This window comes from Melospiza melodia, chromosome 3 (genome assembly GCF_035770615.1).
Source record: "Melospiza melodia melodia isolate bMelMel2 chromosome 3, bMelMel2.pri, whole genome shotgun sequence".
NCBI classification, from domain to species: domain Eukaryota; kingdom Metazoa; phylum Chordata; class Aves; order Passeriformes; family Passerellidae; genus Melospiza; species Melospiza melodia.
The window spans coordinates 9,154,368-9,178,896 of record NC_086196.1 but is presented as its reverse complement, the minus strand read 5'-3'; the positions used below and the strand labels follow the sequence as shown (position 1 = coordinate 9,178,896).

The following is a 24,529-nucleotide window of genomic DNA, read 5'->3' as shown; positions in this document are numbered from 1 at the left end:
CATGTTTTAAACTCTCCATCAATAGCTAGCATATCCTCTAAATTTCCATTAAATCTGAATCTCTTTGAAGAGCAGGTATTTATAAAGAGACTTGAGAAGCCCTTATGTTCAGCATAACTGCTAAAGGAAAAATGAATCTTTCTGATTACTCTTCTGTCCCAGGGAAAAAAAGGAAAGATAGAGATGACCTGTGTTACCGGTGATAGCCTAACCTGTAAATTGAAATACAAATGGGAAGGAGTGAGAGTAAAGGCTTCTTTTGGAGCACCCGTTCTCTGCAATGGCAACTGCCAAGAACCTTTGGATTAAAAACTGAAGTGTCCTTTCAGTTTTCAAGACAAACCAAAGTACCTTCTTCTGAGATGAGCTTGCTTCAGGTAGTTGGATCCTGAAAACCATTTCACAATGCTTTTCTATTAAAAAAAAAAAAAAATCTTCCTTGGAGAAGGTCCTGGAATAGATGTTCCAAGGAGCCATTTAGTCCATATGGCATGAAGACATTCAAACTGCTTGTACGCCAGATATTTTCTAATCAGGAATAGGAGGAGTTAGGTTGATTCTAGACTTAAGGAAATTTGATCCATCATTCAAATCCATTTCACAGATGATGCTACAGAAATTAGTGCAATTTCTTAACAGGTGAATTAGGAGTCTTTTAGATGGTCCCTTACACTTTCTTTTGAACTCAAAGTAATTGGCATAACCAGTATACTAATATGTGGTATTGCACCGAATTTTTCCAGTGAAATACACTTCAGAAATAGCTTTAAACCACAGATAGCAGTGTGTATTCAAAGGAGACACAGTAATAAGAAAAACTAGCACATGGACATAGATGTTCTACCTATTTTCATATTTCATAGAATAATATAATTATTTAGGTTGGAAGAGACCTCTAAGATCATTGAATCCAACAACATTTGTTTAAATTGTAGGATTTTTTTTAAAAAACGTCATAGTATTTTGTTTTTCTTTTATTTGCATGAGCTCAACACAGACAGACCCTCAAAATGTGAAATCCATCTACCAGCTCTATTGAGATTGTTATTGCCCTCCACTATATTCCTGATCCCCTTAGCAGATTGCGTCTGAAGCACTTGTGTCCTCTAAGCAAGAAAAGATGCAAACACCAGTCTAAAAGATGAAAGAAGCCCATGTGCTGAGGAAAACATGTTGCCACACAGCCTTCCAGCTGTGCATGCTGCTGAAAGCATTCCTGATAACGTAAACATCTTGATGAAATTTAGACAACCTATCTGTATTAGCAAGGTCATCTGTCAGCCTGCTGACCACTAATCATGTTCATTTATTCAAACTGCTAGAAGGAAAGTGGTCATCTGTTTGATGGACACAGTAGGTGATCAGTCTTAATCAGAGCAGAGAACTACACTCACGTGTACTCACAGACAAAACACCTAGTAGAAGTAAATTATAGCTTTAAATTAAGAGGCCAGAAAGCATAATTTCACTGCCTACGACAATGTGCATGGGAAAAAGGGTCTTTTTCAGGGCCAAAGGAGACTAAAAAAATTTTACATGTTTACATAAGACAAAGCAGATGTAAACTCTTTGCTAATACATTTTACTGCTGTACTCTACCTTGACTAAAGAAGATACCCTGTGCTTAGGGTGTCTCACACCCTAATAATAGCCACTTGAAGAAAACAAAAAATTAAGAGTTGCTGCTGGACGACATTTATCCTGGCCATTGCATTCTTTTCCTCTGGATAAAAAGTTCAAGTTATTTTTCTCGTCTAGTTACCAGTCTGGTCTCGTTAAATGCTCAAGCCAGGGAGTTGTTGAGTCAAGGCTCAGGATAAGAACTTTTATTGATACTGAGATTAGCTCAGTTGATTAGGAGCATAATGCTAATAATATCAAAGCTGTGTGTTTGATCCCTTTATAGGCCATTTTCTTAAGAGTTACACTCAATGATCCTTGGAGTTCCCTTCCAACTCAGAATATTCTGTGAATCTGTGATAACTGCTTTTTCCATTGAAGAAGCAAGCACGGATTTCAACATGTTCTGCTGTTTACCTGTTTATATTTCGTACTGAGAGATTCAGACTCAAGATTTTCACTGAAAATTTTTTTTTGAAATAATGCAATTAAAACATTTGGTACTGGTAGTTCAGGCCTGGAAACCCCAAGGTTGTTGGAGTAGGGTGGGGAAACAGTTAGGTGGTAAATACCCCCTGGATACTTCTAGTTCTTGTGGAAAAAGTTTGGATCTTTTTGTTATTGTTATGTGTTTGTGGTTGATTGGTTGGTTGGTTGTTCAGTTGGTTGTTCAGTTGGTTGGTTTGTTGATTACTTAAATATGACTCAAGTGTTAGTAAGTTCTGCTTTTTACTGCGTTCCATGCTCAAGGTCTTTACTATAAATAGACAACATAATTTAAACTCATTAAACAGCATTATTTAAACATAATTTTTAAATTCTCTGAAGTAAGATTGGGTCTGATACTGAGTTGTTTGCATCAAGACAAGTCAAGAATAGCTTTATGTCAGTAGAGTTCCATTTATGTGAGGTGATATGTTGCACATGTCATCCCTAAGTTTTCTCTGTTTGAAGAACTGTTTTAGACGACTTCCTTCAATTTGAATTTTTAACTCAGAAGCTCAGTAAAACTTCTGGTCTGTGTCTAAAAACTTAGATTTATTTAACTCTCCATCTTATGTATTTAACTCCTTTCCTACAAAAAAAAGGACTTAAATGATAATGTGGAATATCCTCCAAAAGCAAATTATTCAATTATAGCTTTCTGCAGTGTAAGGAGATTATTCACCTTTGATGAGACAGATTATAGATCTCTGTCATACACAACTTCAGTTGATGTAAGCAGAAATTCTGTAGAGGACACTGGCACACTTAAAGCGTTCATGGTCTGAACTGAAGGCCTTGGTAAAAGCATCAAGGAGCACATTCAGCACCGCGTCTGAGACTTCAATGCTGCCTTATTCTGAAACTGTTTCACATGGTATGGGGCTGCTTTATTGTGTTTCTAATACACTAACTCCTTCATTCAGTGTTAGCTGAACATGTGATGTTGGGCCCTTGTACTGTCAGATTGTTTCAGGGCTTGTCTGTGACCAGTGCTTTCTCTAGTTTTGCCAGAGCAGTGTGTTTGGAAAGGAAGCATGTCTGTGCAGCACTGCTTTGGATTCTCATGGGTTGCACTCCTCAGGGAAAGGCTGTCTTTTCTGCATTTCCATTGCATCCTTCTGTCTGCAGAAAAATGCTGAGTAGATCCTTGACTTTTTCCTATTTCATTTGATGTCTGGCAAGATCTTACTGTAGAATTAATTCTTTCTGGAATAAGATGGATTAGAGAAGAAATTAAAGTCCTGTAGTCTTAGAGGTGTAGCTCTGTTCTCACTTAGACTCTCTGTAACCTGTTCATTGCCAATGATCTCTTTTTGGCACAATTGTGCCAAGAAGCCAGTTGGTTATATGATGGAGTGCTTTAAAGAACCAATAATGAACTCAATTTATATAGCAGCTCTTTGCATCCATATTTGTTGTTGTATTTGCTGTTGTAGAAGGTCTCACATCTGGAATATGTCACTTTTAGAAACATATTCAGGGGTTGTACAGAACTGAGCTCTTCATGATCTCTCTTTGAATTGCTTTGTCTTTCCCAGTGCTACTTCAAAGAGTCCATTGCCCACACTGTACTGCACCTTACACAGTGACCACAGGTTCTGTGTGAATCCTTCTGGACACTACAGATGTAATGATTCTTTAAAATAACATTTGCTTGGTCAGTATTAGAGATTCCTGGTTTTCCTCTTGTGTTTAGAGTGCAGCTCTATGAGCAATTTTGATGACCTTCTCAATTCACAATTCTCACTGGGCTTACAGTCTTTGTCCTAAAAGAGTGAGCACAAACAGTAGCCTTTTACCCTGAAAAGCAGAGAACTTTATTTGGTAGCTGTGGGAGTTAATTTTGCCTTATTAGAGCTCCTCCAGGAGATAATAAAATGAAATAAAATTACTGGATTGGTAATTTCTTCTGATCCATGTCCATTCTCACAAATCAAATTTGCAGTCCTAGAAAAGGCCTCAAATCACAGAATTTTTTTTTAAACTGAAACAGATAAACCTAAAAAAGAATACTTTTGAAACAAAAACACTGACGCCTAATGAACATATATATGTACTTTTGAGGACTTTTGTGTTATGGACACATTTCTTCCTTATTTTATAGGTCTCAAAGCAATTGAATTTTTTTCTTTGTCACTGATATCACATATGATGTAGTGTTTTTTATCATAAGAAATACCTGCCCTTCTGTAAATTAATGTATTAAATTTTTTTCCCTTGACAGTAGGTTCTGGGAGCTACAGATTCCACTGTTCTTAGCAAGCTGAACAGCAAGGAAGTCCAAATCATTTATCAGAATACAAAAAACCTAAAGAAACAAACAAACAAAACCAAACTAATGATAGGAAAGAAACAACCTAAAGGAGGCTGGGTGTGGTCAATGGTACTGAAATCCTCACAATTGTGTGGTTACTTTAAGGCCTCATGCAGAAAGCACTGAAAATTGTCACTAACATGAAGCATTTCAAGTATCCATTCCACCACATGGAGAGTGTGTCATATATTATATGCTGTCTGCAGGAAATATTATTGCTATAGCAAAAGTTTGTGGTGGCTCTGTCAGAGAAAGCTAACAGGATTGACAGCGCAAGATTTAGTCAGGGTTTATTAGGTGAACTCATCATGTGATAGTTCTATCATCCCAAAAGATTAATTTTTCAGCCTATACTATTAAATAGGAAGGGTAAGTACTTGGATTGCTGTGACACTAAAGTAATGCCACAGAAGAACTGAATTTACAATTACAAAACCAGACAAATCAAGCAGACATTCTCCTCCTTGTGCTCCACAGACGTGGATTGATTGCTGACAGAACAAGGGCAAGGTCTGTGTGTCATGAACACTTCCATTCACCTAACACAGGAGTGTTTGCAAAGCTGCTCAGGCCCTCGTCAGACTAGGGTTCTGTCATTACAAAGCATATGTGGTGAGATTCCTTACTATTCATATACTTTAAGGCAAGCTGTGCAATTACTTTGCTTCAGATTTCTATTGTATCAAATCTATTGTTCCACCAACTGCCTCCACTTATTATAGAGTTCTTTATAAACAAGATACATCTGCTAAGCAATTTCTTGGACACCAAGTAAAAAACTGGGCTGAAGATTTATAGAATATTGTCATTCTGTCATCTGCAATAATTGAAACATTGTTCAACTTTAAGGCTGGCATCCAGTGGAAAGTTAAAAATTGTTTCTTCTTCTATTGCAATGTGTTGAATAAAACTTTGCCCTTAGATCATTAAGAGAAAAATATATTTTAAAAAGTAATAGTGGAAATAGAGAATATCAGATCATTATTATGGAATGATTTTTAGGAATAGGGCTGAAGTTGGACTTATAAAAAGTATACTAAACTTTATAGTAGTGTTTATTTATTATCTGGTGAGCACAGTCTATGGATGTCCTTCCCTGGAAGTACAGGCAAAAAGGACAACTTTTAGATGAATAGAAACTGGAATTTTAGGATTAGGATCCAAGGATCCTGTTACATTTATGGAACAAGATAAATGTTTCACAATAGAATGGAATGAAGATTGTGCCCCTATCTGTAATGCAGGTGCCTGAGCTGAGTGTAGCAAGTGATGCAGGAGTTCAATGCCACCTGTGCTTTGTTCCTAGCACCGGAGGTTGTGTGCTAGTGACTGCTTTGCGTAGGGAATGCTCTCACACACGGTGATGGAGCTCTATCACACCCCAGAAAAAGCACTCAAGGACTGCTGTAGGCCAAGGGGGATCGTTCTCCTGAGGATGCAAGCCGTGCTGAGTTCTGTTTGTTCCAGGGACCCTGTAACCATCTTATGGCTTGACTTCTTAATATTAGGCTACAAAATCAGTCGTGGGCACAGGGAAGAGACACTGCATTTCTCTCTTCAAGGCAAGTGTCCTTGTATAACATCTACAATAAACACATTGTATTTTTGCATGACCAATTAGCATTAAAAAAAAGTGTGGGTCTTAAAGTCTGGCTCTTACTCTACTCTTGTGTTTTTGGCTCCCTAATGGAGCTTGAATCCAGTCTACCTTTTATTCTGGTGACTAGCAAACATTTTTGGGAAATATGATATGAAATCTATATAAACCATGAGAGCTTTTACTCTTCTGTTTCCTTAGTGAGTTACCCACTAAACAATGTGTTTCACCTGGGCGATGGGCAAATGGGGGTGAGCAGGGGAAATGAAGAAGGAAACAAACCGTTCTTTTCTTGGCTACAAATTAGGCTAGCCAATCAAAGCAACACTTCATGGGAAGCCGTTTTCTTTCAGGTGTACATTAGAGCATAGCTATTGGATTAGGTTTGTCTGGAAGCTTATGTATGAAAAGACCCAGTGTCTAGAATCTATTGGTTATTGGTGCTTAAATAGCAGATAGGCAGAGAGCTTTGTAAGGCTGGAGCTGTACACATCAGAGCAGAGCTTTGAACAATTGATTGGTGTTAAGGTGCCTCCCAGGTTTAAGGCACAGATGGGTATAGATGTAGTTGTATCACCAAGAAATAGTGGTATATGATTGTTCTTTTCTATACAACATGCCCCATGAGAAGTCTAATCTGAAAGTGTTTTAGAAATTACTGATGCTATTTGTAAGATTTTTTTAAAGTGATTTGTGTTGAAATCCTCATTAAAGATATGGTATGAATTTAAGAAAAAAAAATTATTCAGCAGCTGGAGGGTCTTCAGACCCAGAGATGTAAACAATAAGTTCCAAATGAAAAAGGGATGACAGGGCTTATGCAGGAAAGAAAAATGCAGAAAGATGTAAAGAAACACTTAAGAAGTGAGCATGGGAATACTGCAGAGAGCAAATGAAATAGGCTGTTAGGATTCCTTCATAGACAGCAGGAAATGACAGATGTGAAAGCTGCAGTAAAGAATCTTTAAATTAACAGTTAAAAAGCTTTAAGATGGAAGATCAGGGCTAAACAAAATACCCACACTGACAGGCAATGCAGCACAGTTTTTTTCTGTTATATTTTCTTCTCCCTGGTTATATGTGAGCATTTTCCTATAGTTCATGATGTGAAGTAGCTTGCTGTGTCTTATTTTCTTAATGATAGAATTCTTTATCATTGTCATTAGTAGCATTAGAACTAGACACATTCAGAGCACTTTTAGAACCCCATCCAATATGTGTGGACTCTCTCAGATTTTTTATAATACTGTAAATAAGGATTTTTAAACTATACTTGATGTCTGTATAAGATACAAACAGCAATGAACCCAAATTACTAACTGTTTAAAAAATGCCTAACTAAAATTAATAGTACTGTACTTTTTAAAGAAAGAATTACGGTCCTCTGGCAAGTAAGTGTTTTGCTTGAAATCTGCAAATTGCACATCAAGAAGATAGGCAATGTAGAAATAATGTACACAGTTTATCTGAGTTTTAGGAATGGATTCGATGCAGTTCTATTTAATAAATTCATTTTAAGTCATAAAACATAATACAGCACCAGATACAAAGGAACAGAGAGGAAAAGTTCATGTTGAATAGGTTAATTCCATTGGCTCAGATACTTTAGTGCACAGAAAGTTAAATTAATGAGACTAGAATCTAAAAATAGTCACACAAAAGGCAAATTTGAGGGAGCAATATGATAAAGTGAAAAAAAAAAAACAACATAAATAATTTCAGGCAGAAGTAAAGATATTGACTTTATCTCACATACATTACTTTCACCAGAGGACTCCAGAAAAATAGGTTCTAGACTGAAGGATCCTGAAACCAGACTCAGACTCAGGTTTTATTTTTGTATGGTGTAAGGTTGTCTCTGTATCTACATGCATACATTTTGGACAACTGGCTATTGGGGTTATTTGATTTATTTGTTTGTTACTTGTTGTTTCTGTGAGGATAGTTATTCTCAGCACACAGATTTCAGCCATGCACTGAGCTGTGCTGCTGAACTCAATTTAGGCCCTGTGAGACTGGCAACAAAGCCACTGCCATCCTAGCTGGTAGGTACATATTTAGTTGGAAATGTATAGAAATGTATGTAAATACGTAGGTTGTTACATTTGTCCAGCAAATACTCCCCTTTTAAGAGATACAAGCTTTCATCATCAGGACAGATATTCCAGTGCAGATCTGAACAGCAGTGTGAAATCACTCAAATTCTAAAATGGGAGCAGTGTGAGGTCTTTAGGTGGGCAGGTACTTGAAAGAGCCTCGCTGGAAATATCTTTCCAGATGCCATAGTGATATAAAAGGTGATCTATATCTGGTAGCATACATTTCCTGTATTTAACAGCTGTCTGGTACTCTCATTCTTACACACTTCAGTCACATGGGCTGTGTACACATAGATGGCAAATAAAAAGAAGGTACTAAAGACTCTTTGCAGCTTGCTAAGAGCCATTGAGTCACAATTTTCTCTTTTTTGAGGTCCCCTATATTTGTGTACTTGGCTGACTGGAGTAGCTTGATTGTGCAGGGTTGACTCTCACTAGATGCCAGGTGTCCGCTAAAACCACTCTTATCATTTCCCTCCTGAGCTGAGATAAAGTCAGGTAGAGATAACTCACCAGTTGCCTTCAAAGGCAGAACAGTGTCAACTTGGGGCAATTATTTGAATTTACCAGTGAAAATCAGAGGAGGATAATGAGAAGCAAAATAAAGCCTCTTTTCCAGGGTCTGCCAGCTCTCCCCAGTGGTGCAGGGAGAAAGGGAATGAGGGTTACAGGCAGTTCATCCCAGGTTGTTTCTCCCACTGCTTCCTTCTCGGGGAAAGGAGTCTTTCCCCTGTTCAATTGTGGGGTCCCTCCCATGGGAGACAGTCCTCCATGAATTTCAGTTTGAGTCTTTCCCATGGGCTTCAGTTCTTACACTGCTCCAGCATGGGAGGGTGCAGCCCTTCAGGAGCAGACTCCTCCTGTGTGGGTCCTCCATGGGGTCACCAGTCCTGCCAGCAAACCTGCTCCACCACGGGCTCCCCTCTCCATAGGGCCACAGATCCTGGCAGGAGCCTGTTTCATTGCAGCCGTCCCAGAGGGTCACAGCCTCCTTCAAGCATCCACTTGCTCAGATGTGGGCTCCTCCACAGGCTGCAGGTGGATCTCTGCATCCCTGTGCATCCCCATGGGCTGCAGGGGCACAGCTGCCTCACCATGGTCCGTACCACGGGCTGCAGGGGAATCTCAGCTCCAGTGCCTGGAGCACCTCCTGCCCCTCCTGTTCCTCTAACATATTCTCACTCAACTCTTCTCTTTCTGCAGTTACTTCTGCCCAATAAATTGTATTTTTCCTTCTAAAATATGTTATCACAGAGATCTTTCTACCATCATTGATGGACTCAGCCTTTGCCGGCAGTGGAGCTGGCTGGCATTGGCTCTCCTGAACATGGGGGAAGTTGCTGGAAGTTGTAGCCCACCCTGCTACCAAAGCCTTGCCGTGTAAACCCATGGTAAATGGTTTATATTTGCCTTACTTGTTCCTTCTGAAATGTGTTCTCCATTTATCCCAGCTTATGGGTTTTCCTGCCTTTGTCCCTTCAGTCACATTACTCAGTGACTACATCCATGTGAGTGAATAAAACAGACAATAGTCCAGTCATTTAATCCTGAGTTCAACTGTGGCATGATTTGGGTGCATACATAGCTAATCTTTTACCATCCAAAATACATTCACCACATTCAGACTCCTCAGAAGTGGTCCCTAACCAGCACTTCTTCACTTCATCTGGACACTGCTGGAAAACTGCTAAGTCACTCAAGTCAAAATCATGCCAGAGCCTCGCTAAGAGTATAGCAGCATGAATAATCACATTCCACTTCTCCATTTGCTGTTCTATCATTAATTAATAGGGACAAAAGAGAATATTAATAATAGAGGGCTATAACCAAAGATGTAAAGAATTCTTTGTGTTTATTTTCTTCTTATGCTATGGATTGTTACTCAGCCTTCCCTGTCATGAGAACATAGGGAATGAGACAAATGCAGATTAAAAAGCTAGATGAAGGGATAAAAATAAAGAAACAAGCATCCTAACTAAAAGCTTTACATTTCAGATGAAGTAAAGTCTGGCGCTTGTGTGTGTAGATTTCTTTGTCTTTCCAGATTCTTTGGCACTGAACTCATTGAGGGAATAAAAAGAGAGACATGAAGAAGAAATTTCAATGATACCATATTTAGCAGTTCTGTCATCCTCTAGAATGGTAGTGATATGTGCCTCTGTCCCTTTGACCAGTCAGGTCAGCTTATCAAAGCACAAACAGGCTTTTTTTAGTAATCAAACACAACTATAAAAAAGTAATTAAACTTATAATGGAGACCAAACAATAATGTAAATTATACAGTCATGAGCATGTATCCCATCCAAAGCATCTGTAGTATCCCATCCATGTCAGCCTTTCCTGATATATCTTTGTCAATACACAACCAAAAGATATTTTCTTTTGGGTATCTCCTCATTCCTTTCACTCAGCAGTTCCTACTGTATCATACTAAAGATACCATTGAAATTCAGCACAGATCAACTTGAAAATTTTGAGTGAAAGCAATACGGATAGGATTCACCCCCTCAGTTTAATTGATAATGAATCAAGATAAATGGTCACTTCTGGGAGATAATTCAGCCAATCTACTATAGATACCTAGGTTAGGATGAAAAATCATATCCCGGGATGCATGTTTTTGTCCATTAGCTGTAAATGGAATCTATATGAGTAGCTCATATGGAGACATGGCCTGACACTGAGTCAGAGATCTGAGCTGAAAAAAACCCAGTAAAAAGAGATTATGTATCCCTATACTAAGGATTCCAACCTCTTGTCTCAGTGAGAAAGAAAATACTGCTTTATGAACTGAAAAATGTGTTCTTCAGGCTGCATCCTTTGTAAAGCAATGAATATGGAGAGGGATGTAGGCACAGGTCACTGTTTCTGGAGCACTCTTAGGAATAGCCCCATGAGAAGCTCCATTCCAGGAGCTCTCTGAGTGGGTGTTGTGCCATCAGTGCAGCTGGTCCTCTGCTCCCCTGCTGTCTTCCTGCTGTATCCCAGTATCTGGAGAGTAGCTTTGGTTTCCTCATTCCCTGGTGCCCTGCTGAGCTGTGGAACCCTGAGAGAAGGCAAGAAACTGCCAAACTCCATTGAATCATTATAAAGCTGTGAGATAAAATATCTTGCCTCCCTCATATTGACTTCCTGGGGAGAAAAAGTAGGATGAAATGAATGCCAGTCATCAGCTAAAGCCATCTCTTTATCTGCCCAGACAGAAGTCAAGTTAAAACAATTAAGGGCTGCCTGAACCTGATTCACAAAGTGTGGACCAGGTGGGAGTGACTGGCTAAATTTCCTGCCCTTTCAAACCCAGCATATCTACTTCTGTTCACAGATAATCTCAGCACATTTCTTCTCAAACCTAAACATATGTCTTTATACCAAATATTGCAGATATCACAAACCAAACAAGGCTTCATAGCAGTCAAGGACCTTTCCTACTTAAAGGCATACCTGTAGGTAAACAAAAAGTATTTTCTGCTGTCTCTGTGGTGGAGGAAAACAAGATAATTCCCAGAAAATCAATTGCCTTTTGACTTTTGGAAATAGTACTTGGCTGTCAGAATGAAAAGACTTGAGAAACAGAAACCAAAAGGAAAAGAAATTATTATTCCATTTTATGTAGTACTTACACTTTTTATGTGGAGTAATAGGTCCAGTTTTGGAGCATCCATCACATGATGCTGCAAAGACATCATTTTGTCCATCAGCACAAGTCTTGAAATATTGGAGTCCAGTGATGAACAACCAGGATGATTAAAGAGCTGGACCACATGATGTGCAGAAACACTGAAAAAAACCTAGTTTGTTCACTTGAGGAAGAAAAAGCTAAGGGGAGAACTTAGGCTTCAGCTACTTGTACAGAGAGTAGACATAAGATGTTAGTGTGTAGAAAGAGACAAGACGTAAGTTGTTACAAAAAATAAATCCATTTAGAAATAAGAGTGGATTTCTGATTATGACAGTGGTCAAACACTGGAATAGAATTCCCAGAGATGCTCTGGTATTTCTATCCTGGAAGACCCTTAAAGCTGAACTAACAGAACAGGGCCCTGATAAGTGCTCTAAGTTGGCACTTTTATTGAGCAGGTGTTGTACCACAAAGCCTCTTGAGGTCCCTTCCAGCCTCAGCTACTGCTTGATTCTGTGGCAGCAGTGCGCTGTCAAAAGCATGTGACAGTCTCTGAAGATCAGAGAAAGGCAAACAGTATCTTGTGGTGAAATGACAAAATCTTAAACATACTGGCTTGAGTCGGAACCTAGATAACCTTTAGGAAGCCCTTGCAGTGTGGCACTTGAAGCAAAATTACCTCAGTCATGATCTTGTCAGAAGACCTGTCAGATATCCTTAGATCATTTTCCAAAACTCTCCTGATACAGGTAGCTCATAGGGATTTGGATTGGGAAAACACGGATGAATAACAAATGACAGAAAATTTTAGAAGTATGTTGCTCTGTTTTACCTGGTGCTCTCTGTCTTTATATTAATAGGAGTAACCCAAGTAAGAACATCCATATTCTGCCAATACTTAGAGTGAACATTTGTAGATCAGGATGCTTGCTATTCATGCAGGTGTGACACAAGCAGAGGCATGATAATAGGTCATATAAAGGTCAAACAAAAAGGAGTGTTTCAGGGCACTGGTTATGTAAAACACCTCTGCCTTTCGACAAGAATGCACTGATTTGTACAGAAAACTAAATCTTCAAAATGCTTTTATACCAAAATAATTTATTAGTATTCTTTTAAAAAATTGTTTAACTAGCAAGAAGATGAATTTAAAAGTAATATCTTTATGTGTTAGTCTTTATGTGTTAGTAATCATTCCACGAAAGGAAAGAAATTCAGATTAGTCCTTAGGGAAAAGTAAAAAAGAAACAAGAAAAAAAGAAGGTAGTACTTAAATTTTCAGCAAGCAAAACGAGATAAAAAAGTACCTATAATAAATGAAAAGATCAAAACATAACAGAAAAAAAGGAATTAAAACAGACATAAGGTGGCAAATTGTGCATATTGAAAGGTCTGTATGGGCTTGATGCACTGTAGTCCTCACTATTAATTTATAATACTGACTTCTACTGTAACATGCTGTGTTCTTCAGCTCAGGACTTCCTTGCCATGCTTAATGGCTTCTACTCTCCTTTTATTTTACTTGGAGCATTGGTTATTAATTGAATACTATAATTCTATAAGAGTCTAAACAATAACTCCCAGTATTATAATGATTGTAAGTAGTTGTAGCAAGCTAAGAAGTGGAAAAATAAAAAATGGAATATAATGGAATAGTCATAGAGAGAATCAATTAAGTGAACAGTTAATTTTTTCTTTTGACTTTCACTAAGTATATAAGGTCCATAAAGGAACCAATTGTTATAACAACCAAATTGCTTGGGTCTTTACCTATAGCACTTCCAGCATAAAAGAACTTTAGGAAATTTTGCAAAGGTGAAGAAAGGATTCTTCATGCACATGGTCAATTTCAGAGTTTAGTGCATCCCTGAAATAGGCATATTCAAATGCTTAGGCTCTAATCCAAATTCCACGTCAGTAGGAGTGCTTAGACTCCCATGTAGGAGTGTTTAGACTTTTAGGAGACCTTGCTTAGGTTCTTGGAGAGTTACACCTCTGTTTTTTCCATATGGAGTGGAGAAGTTGAGAGCTCACTGGGTTTTCCACCTCTTCAGTTTTCTTTCTCACAAGATTCTCCCCGAGACATCAATGTACAAACAATCCCCCTCCCCATATTACGCCGTAACTTTCTAAGATTTGGAATTCATTTGTGCCAACATTGTCTTGCTAAATCTTTCTCATAGGCCAGCTATCAGAGACTGTAGTGTGGAGATGTGTGCATGCACTTTGCATTGCAGCTTAAAGGGAGAATGGTGATGCTGTAGTATCATGTGCTGAGCACTTAGGAATTGACAAGTAGCAGTGGCAAGAGCAGTGAAGTGTTTTAAATCAGGAAATGCTGCCTGGATAATGAAACCATCCATCTGGGCAGGAAGCCTGTGTGACCACATGTAGGTTTAGCTTCTTAGCCATCATGTTTGCCCATTCTTGGAAGAAAAGTGAGTAATTTGATACACAGACCACAGATCCGGAAAGTCTTGTTTCCGAAGTCTTTGTCCTTTGGTAGGAATGTAGCTGCTATTTCTGAAGTATCATTGCCTCTCTCTGCAGAATCTCTCAATCTAAATGCTGTGTATTTTCCTTTTCAAAAGGAAGGTGCTGTTTTGCATGACTCCCTAAACTGAAACCAGCAAGCCATTTCTTCTGAAAAAATTGGATGTGGTAGGAAAAAAAGGAGGAAACAGTCAAGGATATAGAGGCTGTAATTCTTAGGCTCCTGTGACTCCTGGAATGACATAGAGTCACTGAAGTTCTCTGTGTCTCAATTTCCCATCTGTAAATGGGGTTAAAGTACCTACCTCACAGGGGTGTTGTGAGGCTTTTTAAAATAATGTTTGTAAAGTGCTTTGAGATCCTTGGATGAAAGGTGCAATAAGAAATCAAATTATTCACTTTTTTTAGCGCAATACAAGTGCACTTCTGTCGAAATGGCTAAAGGCTGCCAGCTCTTAATAGCTGTTCTACACTACTCCACTATAATTTCTTCCTGCCATTTCTTATATCTGCTGAGAGTTAAAAAGAACAAATTATATAATCTAGAATGTCTAAATTGTCATGATATTTTGTGGAAGAGGGCTAGAATAATCTGATATTCTTTTTAAACTGCATTGCATATTCTTTGTCCGTGCAGCCCTAAAGTTAACATAAAAAGGATATAATATAACTTTGTGCATTCTTCACCTAAACTGGCTAGCTTATGTCTTTGTGAGACAAACTCAATCTCTTCACAAAATAAAAACCTTCAGTTTGCATCACTGGTTCCAAAACTTATGCAAGGGGTAGAGTAAATCTTTTACCTCTCCAGGTTTTGCAGTCATTCGATAGACAGCCATTAAACAGCACACTGTAAAGGTAGTTACTGAGTTACAGATCAAGTCTAAGGAATTGCAAAAATGTGAAATGAAAGCAAGATTAAACTTTACAGACCTGAATCAAAGAAAAGGCATATAGTTCACCTACAGCTGATGTTGTAACATACTTCCTAGAAGACCCTTAACTAAAAAACAAACTGATTCAGTATTCAAAATTTCATTTTGATAAACAGATGATACAGGCACCTCACCAGAGCAAGCTTAGAATCCAGCTGTTATTGAGGGGATGACATGGCATACATAAATATCTTCCTCATTAAAATTAACTGCTGCATGGAGGTAAGAGATATGAGTAAAATAGTTGTTAGAGAAAGGAGATACAAAAAAGGCCAAGAATCAAAATATGAGAAAGGAAACTTATTCAAATATTTTGCTTTCCCACCTCTGTTGTGTGGGATTAGTGCTTTACACTTTCTTCTCTTCCACTACCTTTTCCTTCTTCATTTTATGACTGAATGGATGGGAGAACAGAAGAGGATATAGCCAAACAAACAGAATAAAAATACTGTAGTTATAACTTTCACTCAGCTTACCTACTCAAAAGTAATTTAGATGTCTTCTGTCATATGGTAAATGATTCATATTTTGACTTTTCACTTGTGGAGGCAAGGTATAACATATTCCTCTCCTTGGTGATCATTTACAAACACATCCCCCTCTTTTAAGAAACGATCTCTGAAAATTTTCACGTTTCAAAAGTTGGCCTATAATAGTCACTGCATACCTGAGCAGTTCTCAGGATGACTTGGGAAATTTCTTTTTTTTCCTACTTTGTATTTCAGTATCATATTAAAGCTAGATTTGGACTGATTTCACCAGTGTTTGTTGATATCTCATCCTAAACTTGAAGGCATTGGCAATTTTGGAGCTATAGCTTGTTGCTTCTTTAATTACTTTGATGTTCTTTTGCTGCATCTGATTGCCCATGAGTATAGTTACAAGAAGCGCTCCACAAAAGCCTCAGTTTCTATGGAACAATCTCCATGGCACCACGTTTTATCCTTAATGTTTAAATTAATGTGGGATTTGTTTGTACATTTTACTTTAGAAAATTATTAGTGTATTTGTTTTTCAAATAGCACAGACTATCTGTGCTATCCACTAATCTTTCATTGCTTTCTTCTATTCAGTTATTCAAGATGGACATTTTTCAAATAGGAAGTGTAAGTGGCAATCCTAACTTGTACACTGAAAATCTGATACCCTGATACTTTAATTTTTGTGGCACTGAAAGTTAAATGTGAATTATGATGATCATGAAAAACATAGCAACTAAAATAAAACCACTTTTTATGATAAACAGATAACCCACTACTGGCTTGGAATATCTTGTGATGTAGAAGTACCATACAATCTTCCTTATTAATTATCTTTCCTCTGTATTTAAGCAGATAATATGTAAGATATTTTACCATTAGAGCATTATTTTTCTAGACATAGCCTAGTCATCAACCAGTTCTGCTGCTTAACTACAGCCTACTATCATCCCAGGATCCCTAACCACTGTGTAGAAGAAATACTATCTTGTGGCTGAAATATTAATTATTGTGCTATTTAGCTTTGTATTTACAACTCTTGATTTATTATCTTGATTATTGACATAAAATCTATTTTTATCAAACACTATTTCCTATTACCAAAATGTTAGTGCACAAGCCACCTACTACTGGAAATTTCTCACTTTGATTTGTTTAATTTAAAATATGAGCCACACTTCAGAAATTGCTATGTGTTTAGGTGTACTAGTGTTGAAAATACATCTAAGCTTGCAAAGATGCTATCAGAAGTTGATGGATTAGCTCTTGAGCAGGTATTAATTATCCTAGCTCTACTGGTTTCTTTCAGTTTGCACCAGCTGGAAAACTGGACTAGCATGACACTGTAATGACAGATCTAGGCACTTTCTTGTCCAGTGCTGGAAAATGTTGAAATACAGCTTGGGTAGCCACTTATCAAAATATTTGTTATGCAGTGTTCATTACTCCATAATTATGAATGTATGTTTGGGTCTAATAACAACATAACTGAGTGAACATTAGATACCAGAAGATGCTCTCTGAATGATACTCATCTGATTGAGTATGGGTATCTTTAAGGTGGGCATCAAGTCTGAGTCCCTTTGTTGTCAATGAAGAGAAACAGGCACTTCCAGTGGTTATCAGTTTTATTCTCAAGAAGGTATCTTAACCAGATCAGGTGGGCTGTGTCCATAAAGTGTCTGCTTCTCTTACTGACTGAGGACAGAACCGTGGATGCAGATGTAGGTGTTGGTGTCTGCCTTGCTCATGTCTAAAGTTAGGTGAGGTGAATCTCCTCCTCAGTGCCTCTCATTGGCTCCATCTTATTAAGCCCTCCCTATATTATTCAACAGTTACTAGACCAAAGATGAGTAAAATGTGGTAACTCTGCACCATTCTGTTACAGTACAAATAACAGCCCTATTACACATACATGACTATAAAATTTGGGCTAGCATATTTACTCAAAATTATATTGTGCATATAATTCCTTCTATCCTCTTTTCATGTAACAACACTGTTAAAATTCTTGACTTCTCCACAGTTGAACTGAGAGATTTTGATTTTACTGATGGATCCACTAAGTAAAATGCCATTTTAATCTTCTTGTATTGCTATTGGTCAACTAGTGTTAATTGTGTGTATGGTGTTAAAAATGTAACTTTTCCTTCTTGGAGTATACTCTTTCTCTTTTGGTGAATGGCATTCATCATTAAGAGAATAAATCCAGTAGTACTCACTCCTTTGCCATCTACCATATTTACAGGAAATACAGGAGTGAGAAAAGTTGGAAACATAGGCAATTATGTCATCTGAATAATGTGATTGCAGTAAATCCCACAAAACTGTGAATATAGAAGTGAAAGGAGAAACATAAGTATTTATGCCATAATATTCAGCAGTAGTAGTAATTAGCATTTTGATTGCCTTTTTCTTATCAGTTCTGTGAAAGAAATTCATGTGAATAGCAAATAAACAAAAATAGCCGTATGGACTATAGAGAATTCAGTTCAAATGGGTCAGCCATAGTGTTCTAAAATTGCTGTATGATTAACAATATTTGACATGCAGTTTGTTTTCTGTCCGTGCGATTGCAACAACAGTTCCAATTGTAGCCACTTTTTTCTTTTCTTTTCCTTTTTCTTTCTTTCTTTGTTTCTTTCTTTGTTTCTGTTTTTTATACAGAAGACCATCAAATGAATTGTCACAATACTCGAATAATGCAAGACACAGAAAAAGACGATAACAATAATGATGAGTATGATAATTACGATGAACTGGTGGCCAAGTCATTGTTAAATCTTGGCAAAATTGCAGAGGATGCAGCATACAGAGCCAGGACAGAATCAGAAATGAACAGCAATACATCTAATAGTCTGGAAGATGATAGTGACAAAAATGAAAATATCGGTCGAAAAAGTGAGCTGAGTTTAGATTTAGACAGTGATGTTGTTAGGGAAACAGTGGACTCCCTTAAATTATTAGCACAAGGACATGGTGTAGTGCTTTCAGAAAATATTAATGACAGAAATTATGCAGACAATACTTCACAGCAAGACAATAGGAATATGAACTTTGTAATGCTAGGAAAGCCTGTGAACAATGGACTTACAGAAAAAATAGTGGAGGAGAGTGATGAAGAGGTATGTCTCAGCAGTTTGGAGTGCTTAAGGAACCAGTGTTTTGATCTGGCTAGGAAACTCAGTGAGACAAACCCACAGGAAAGAAATCAACAGCAAAACATGAACACTCGTCAGCATGTCAGGCAAGAAGATGACTTCCAAGGAAGAACACCAGACCGGAATTACTCTGATATGATGAACCTAATGAGGCTTGAAGAACAGTTGAGCCCCAGATCTAGGACTTTTTCTAGCTGTGCCAAGGAGGATGGTTGTCACGAAAGAGACGATGATACCACCTCTATTACTTCAGATAGGTCTGAAGAAGTGTTTGATATGACAAAAGGTAACTTAACCCTGCTTGAGAAAGCAATTGCTTTGGAAACAGAGAGAGCAAAAGCCATGAGAGAAAAAATGGCAGTGGAAGCTGGAAGGAGGGATAATATGAGATCATTTGAGGAACAGTCTCCAAGACACCTTTCTGGAGATGACAGGAAGCCTAAACCAAGTGACGGCCATGTCAAAAAGCCATATTATGGTAAAGGTAATATTTCTATATACCGTATGTTATGTCATGAGAAAGTGTGAGCTAACATGTTAAGTTTTTGCATAGATTTCTGAAATGAAGTTATTAATTCCACATAATGTGAACTTTCTTAAAATTGTAGTATGACATGATTGTAAAATCGCATCATGCTATGATTATAAAATGAAAGAACTCATTCTGCAGTGTTAGAAATATGTACAGTATATCATTGGTTAAATGAAAAAAAGCAGCTTCTTAGGGAAACAAAAAAAGAGATCATGTTGAAAGAGGCAAAGATTTTTCTCAAGGTTTTAATATATTTTATAGTAATAATTAAAAAAGATAATTCTGTTGCAAACTATATTGAAGAGGGGGGGTTTATGTAGCAGATAGTCAATCAGCTATGAAGTGCATATATTACAGATTGGATTGGGTAGGTGGCATCGTGACTTATAAAATTATCATCAAATGACAGTTATTGATGAAGCCTCTCCTGTCTAAAATGTAGAATGGCCTGATAGAAATTGAACAGTATCAAAATGACCGATAACATAAGATAAGGGCAGTGACTGCACATTAATTATCTTAAGATACTAAGGTAATGGAAAGCATTTGCTATGCAAGGCATGGTGTGGCCTGGGCTGAGATCAATAGCAATTTCTTTCTTATGTGCATTCCACTTCACTGGTTTCATTCCATTGTGGAAACAGTTAAGGTGCTGCCTTGACCATAATTCAATACAAGAGAAACAAACCAAAAAAAAAACCAAAACAATACAAACCAAACAAAAAAAGTCACAACAGACTAAAGGTTACCTTTAGAATGCCTTTTAATTTGCAGGATAATCATGGTGATGGTGTATTTATATTATGACACCCCTCTTTAACGTGTTTACATCTGTACATGTAGGGCCATGTTGTATTAAGTGTTCAATACCTCCTGAGATTCACTAAACACCCCTGATTCCCATTGACTTTAGTGGAAGTTAAGGACGTTGTATTTCTTGGGAGATGCTAAACAGGGACTAAGTTTATCTTATATTTGTTGCAAAAATATTTGGTTTGCTTTCTACAATTAAAATGGTGGGCGTTTTTCTCTTTTTTTATAAATCTCTGTTTTGAAAAAGTAATCTGCCTGTGACATTCACGTAGGCAGACAACATCTTGATCTAAGAAAGTTTTGGTCATTTTTCACAAGTCTGAAACAAAAGTAATGATCAGTCTTTTAGAAAAGCATGTAAATTACTGATGTCAAACACTGGTGCAATGTATTTTAGTGAAGGTTTGTTTGTTCTAACCACAAATATATAGTCCAGTGTATGCTGTAGTAACTTTGGGTATTTGGGGAAGACAACTTTATTTAGTTAGTGTGTTACTGCATAGCCATGTGGATGTTGTGCTAAATGTTGTTCATATATGACCTATGATGGATGCATTTCCCTGTGAATATATGTCTCCAAAACCACAGAAAACATGGCAAACAAAAATTAATTTAGAACAGTTTTTAAATTCTGGTATTGTTCAGTCTTTCCAGTCTATATATAACTGGGAAAACCTTTTTGCATATGGGCCTGCTGTCTCCAAAAAGCCTGTATTATTTCTGACAGTGAGAAATGTATGGATATCCTATTTTAGTAAATTCTATAGCTTCTTTGAACCATCCTGTTTCTTGGGAGCTGCAGGCTGAATTGGTAATAGGTCCAAGGCTCACCAGGGACTAAATACTGTGGGAGTTTGGACCATGAAATTTTGTGGAGTGTATAATTCTTGACCTTTTTAATATAAAAAGAAAAAAAAACAATATAAAACAAAACACACACACACAAAAAACCCAACAAAAAAAACCCCAATCAAAAAAAACCCAACAAAAAAACCTCAACAAAAAAACCCAAACCAAACCAACACGACAAACCTGTGGGAAACATTCTGGTAGTTGTTGAGAGAAGAAGCTTGAAGTAAGATAGTTGCTTGTATCATTTGTTCTCCAGTCACATGTTATCTTCCAAATAATGCTGGAAGAGATGCCTTCAGAGATATATGATATAGTTAGGTGGAAACTGTCTTGGGAGCAAAGGTTTGCAGTGAGAACTGCCTCTTGGGTTCAAAGATCACTGAAACAACTATTAAGGGACCACTAACCATTTCCCCCCTGCCATTTTAAGCTTTCTAAACAGGTTTCTCTTCTGAAATTTATGCATTTTGAAACCATTTAAAGTCCTTTGACACCCTTCACTCAGGAAATACTTTCATTGTGGCAAGGAGTGAGAAAAGGTTGAAGAGTTCAGTAAAACTGCAATATCTCTCCCAAATAGCAGAAAAGGATTTACAGAACAGTATCCATTGTTTCGTAAAAAGTTGTAAAAAGTTTACTCAAATGTCTTCCATTAAAAGCAATGGGAAATTGTGCAAGTGCAATTTTATGCAAGTTTTGAAATCATTAAGAGTAGTATACAGCATCTTTTCTGACTCGTTAGACCATAAAGGCTCTAAGGCTCTGATATGTGCTATAACTTTATGATGTAGACTTGAATACAGAGCAGGATTTGCTTGATGCTGTAGGATGCAAGTGTCTAGATCCTCGGCTGCTCTAAATTACAATACCTTCACTGACTTTGGTGGAGTTCTAACAATGTTGAGTAGCTAAAGTTCCTCTAGTTTAAAGTCTCTAAAAAGCCATTATGGTCTATTAATCATCTACATATTTTGCAGTCCTTGAATATTGTTATATTTACATAATTTATATTTCATTTACATTATCTATTCACTTTTCTAATACTTTTACACATCCCAAAGTACTTGACTTGATGAGTTGCTTAGAGTTGTGTATGTATGTAGCTGTGGGCTTGCTGTTCTAGTGGTCTCAGCACAGGCCTATCTGGCAGGAATTCAAATCCCTCCTCTGACATTTGCTCCTTCTGTGGCCTTGGGTTTAACTTCTTGATCTCTTTCTTCAATTTCTTGATGTATGAGATAATGGTCTTTCCAGAAGTGTTGTGATAACTGTATAGCACATTGGAGATAGATTTATATGTTTATTTGTTGTTAAAGAGCATGAAACAAAGATCTGTGTTCTATAGTCCACATGCAAGTTAAGTAAAATAAAACCATTATAATTAGGAGTTCTATTTGCAAAATATAAGGTTTAAGTATGATATTATATTTTAAGAATGGGTTTAAAACATGGAGAGTCATTACAAGGAGCTAAAATTTTTCTGTAAAATAAAGCTGTTTTGGAAGAACTTAAAAAGTAAAAGTATATATAAAACATACCAGAAAGAAATCAGAGAAAGATAAGTACAAAACAGAATGTGAACTCTGAATTGTGTTGATTCATGATGAAAAGAATGGGTTGTCCGTGAACTTCCACAAGTACTGAAATTTCCCCCTATTGTACTGAGGGTTTTGTTTGTTGAAGCTGGGATGGAATTTAATGTAAAAAAGGCTTACTGGAAAACAAGTAGCAAAATCTTATTTTACAGAGATGAAAGCGTAAATACTGAAGCAGAGAAATTACAAGAGCAACATAAAATTATTAAATGAGGGTAATTCAGATTGGGTACTGAAAGGAATGATGGACTAAAAAAGATGTTGGTGATTTTGAGCTAAAACTGGAGCAGTTTGAATATCCTGAATTTCATCCCTTTAATACTGATATGAAAACCAGCAATAATGTCAGAAACCTGGCAACTGTGGTCAAGATGATAAGATGTAATTTGTATCATGTGCTTGTCTGGAAGAATAGATGTTCTACGCATGTTCTGTTAAAAAAATAAGCAGATAAAGTTATGTGAGAAATTTTTAAATTAGGTTAATGACACCAGTATTCCATTACATCATTGGCAGAAAACTTTATTTTGTGGAAAAAATGTCTAGTTAGACTTTTCTTTGATTTGTAGGCAGAAGTTCCAAAAACATTCTAAAAGGTCATTAACCTTTCAAGCATATGAATATTCAAATGTTACATATGCATGTTGGTAATGGCCCAGATTTACATGCAAGTGATACTTTCAGTAATTCTGATTACAATGTTTACTCCACCATAATTTATTGAATATCAAGAAATATTTATGTAATTTTACCACTTTGTAAGGAATTTAAAGAAAACAAAAGTAATTTCCTCATTGTGCCTTGGAAGAGGGATTTTTGTGGAGTCATTATGCTGAAGAGCTGGGTTTGCTACTCTCAGGACATTGAACGGCTATGACAGTGCATTTGCAGACCTTAACATGTGAGGCAAATAAAGAAGGGAAACTCCAACTAAACAGTTTCCAAATGACCTTTCACCCTTGAGCTAATGCTTGCCAGCAGAACATTGATTGACAATGGTACGGCTTTGCTATAAAAAGGTCATTTTCCAATCACTGTGAATGGATATTGCCGTGATCATAGGAGCCTGCAGTCTGAGAAGAAGATAACAGGATAAAAGTGACAGAACTGTGATAAGAAGTAGAAGGGGTTTTTTTCCAGTTTTCATAATAACATTTACCAAAGAGTAAATGACATGATTAAATGAACCTTCTTACAGAAATGTGAAAAGACTCATTCACTTGACACATTTGTTGTAAATTATAGATCCCTCAAGAACAGAAAAGAAAGAAAGCAAATGTCCTACCCCTGGGTGTGATGGAACTGGCCATGTAACGGGGCTTTACCCCCATCACCGCAGTTTGTCAGGATGCCCACACAAAGATAGGGTCCCTCCAGAAAGTAAGTTCACATTCTTTCATGGAAACTGGGGATAAAACAACAAAAACTTTTCTAGCATGCTTTTTAAACCTTTTATTTAAAAAATTAATTTCATTTTTCAGTATGGTTTGTCTCAAGTTAGTCAACTGTTCTGTGTTATACTTTTTCCTTTATTCCATCATTTCCATTCTTTACTAACTTTACACGAAAAGAACAACTTTTAAAGCTGTATTCTTTGATTTTGAGAATCCTAGGTTATTTTTTAATAGACATATTTAGTCAACAGAGAAAAAGGTTTCCAGAAGATGTGCACTGCTTTTGCTTCTGCGTGCTAATGTCACATCAACTGTCCTTATTGTCTTGTACAGGAATAATTATTCCTGAAAAACTTGCAACCCCTTTCCGTTTTGATTGTTGTGTCTGAAACATAATTTATATTAAACTAGAGCATATTATAAAAACTAATAATTTGGCTATTTACTTAGCTACAGAACTCAGGATTTTGAGCAAACAACCCCTCTCAGTCACATGAGTGGAACTTCCTGCCATGTCAGCAAATTCTGTGCATAGGAAGT

The 24,529-nt window shown here is 37.1% G+C and overlaps 1 protein-coding gene across 17 annotated transcripts in view; it reads left to right on the top strand.

The window, feature by feature from the left end:
* Positions 1-24,529, top strand: part of MYT1L (myelin transcription factor 1 like) — a 307,327-nt gene that overhangs the window by 206,415 nt on the left and 76,383 nt on the right. For 9 of the 17 annotated variants that reach the window (XM_063150775.1, XM_063150776.1, XM_063150774.1 and 6 more), the window contains exons 7-8: positions 18,310-19,287; positions 23,841-23,975. In XM_063150775.1, coding sequence (XP_063006845.1) covers positions 18,310-19,287; positions 23,841-23,975 — 1,113 coding nt within the window. The remainder of the gene's footprint in view (positions 1-18,309; positions 19,288-23,840; positions 23,976-24,529) is intronic. The other 8 variants (XM_063150779.1, XM_063150785.1, XM_063150782.1 and 5 more) reach the window with 3 other exon arrangements.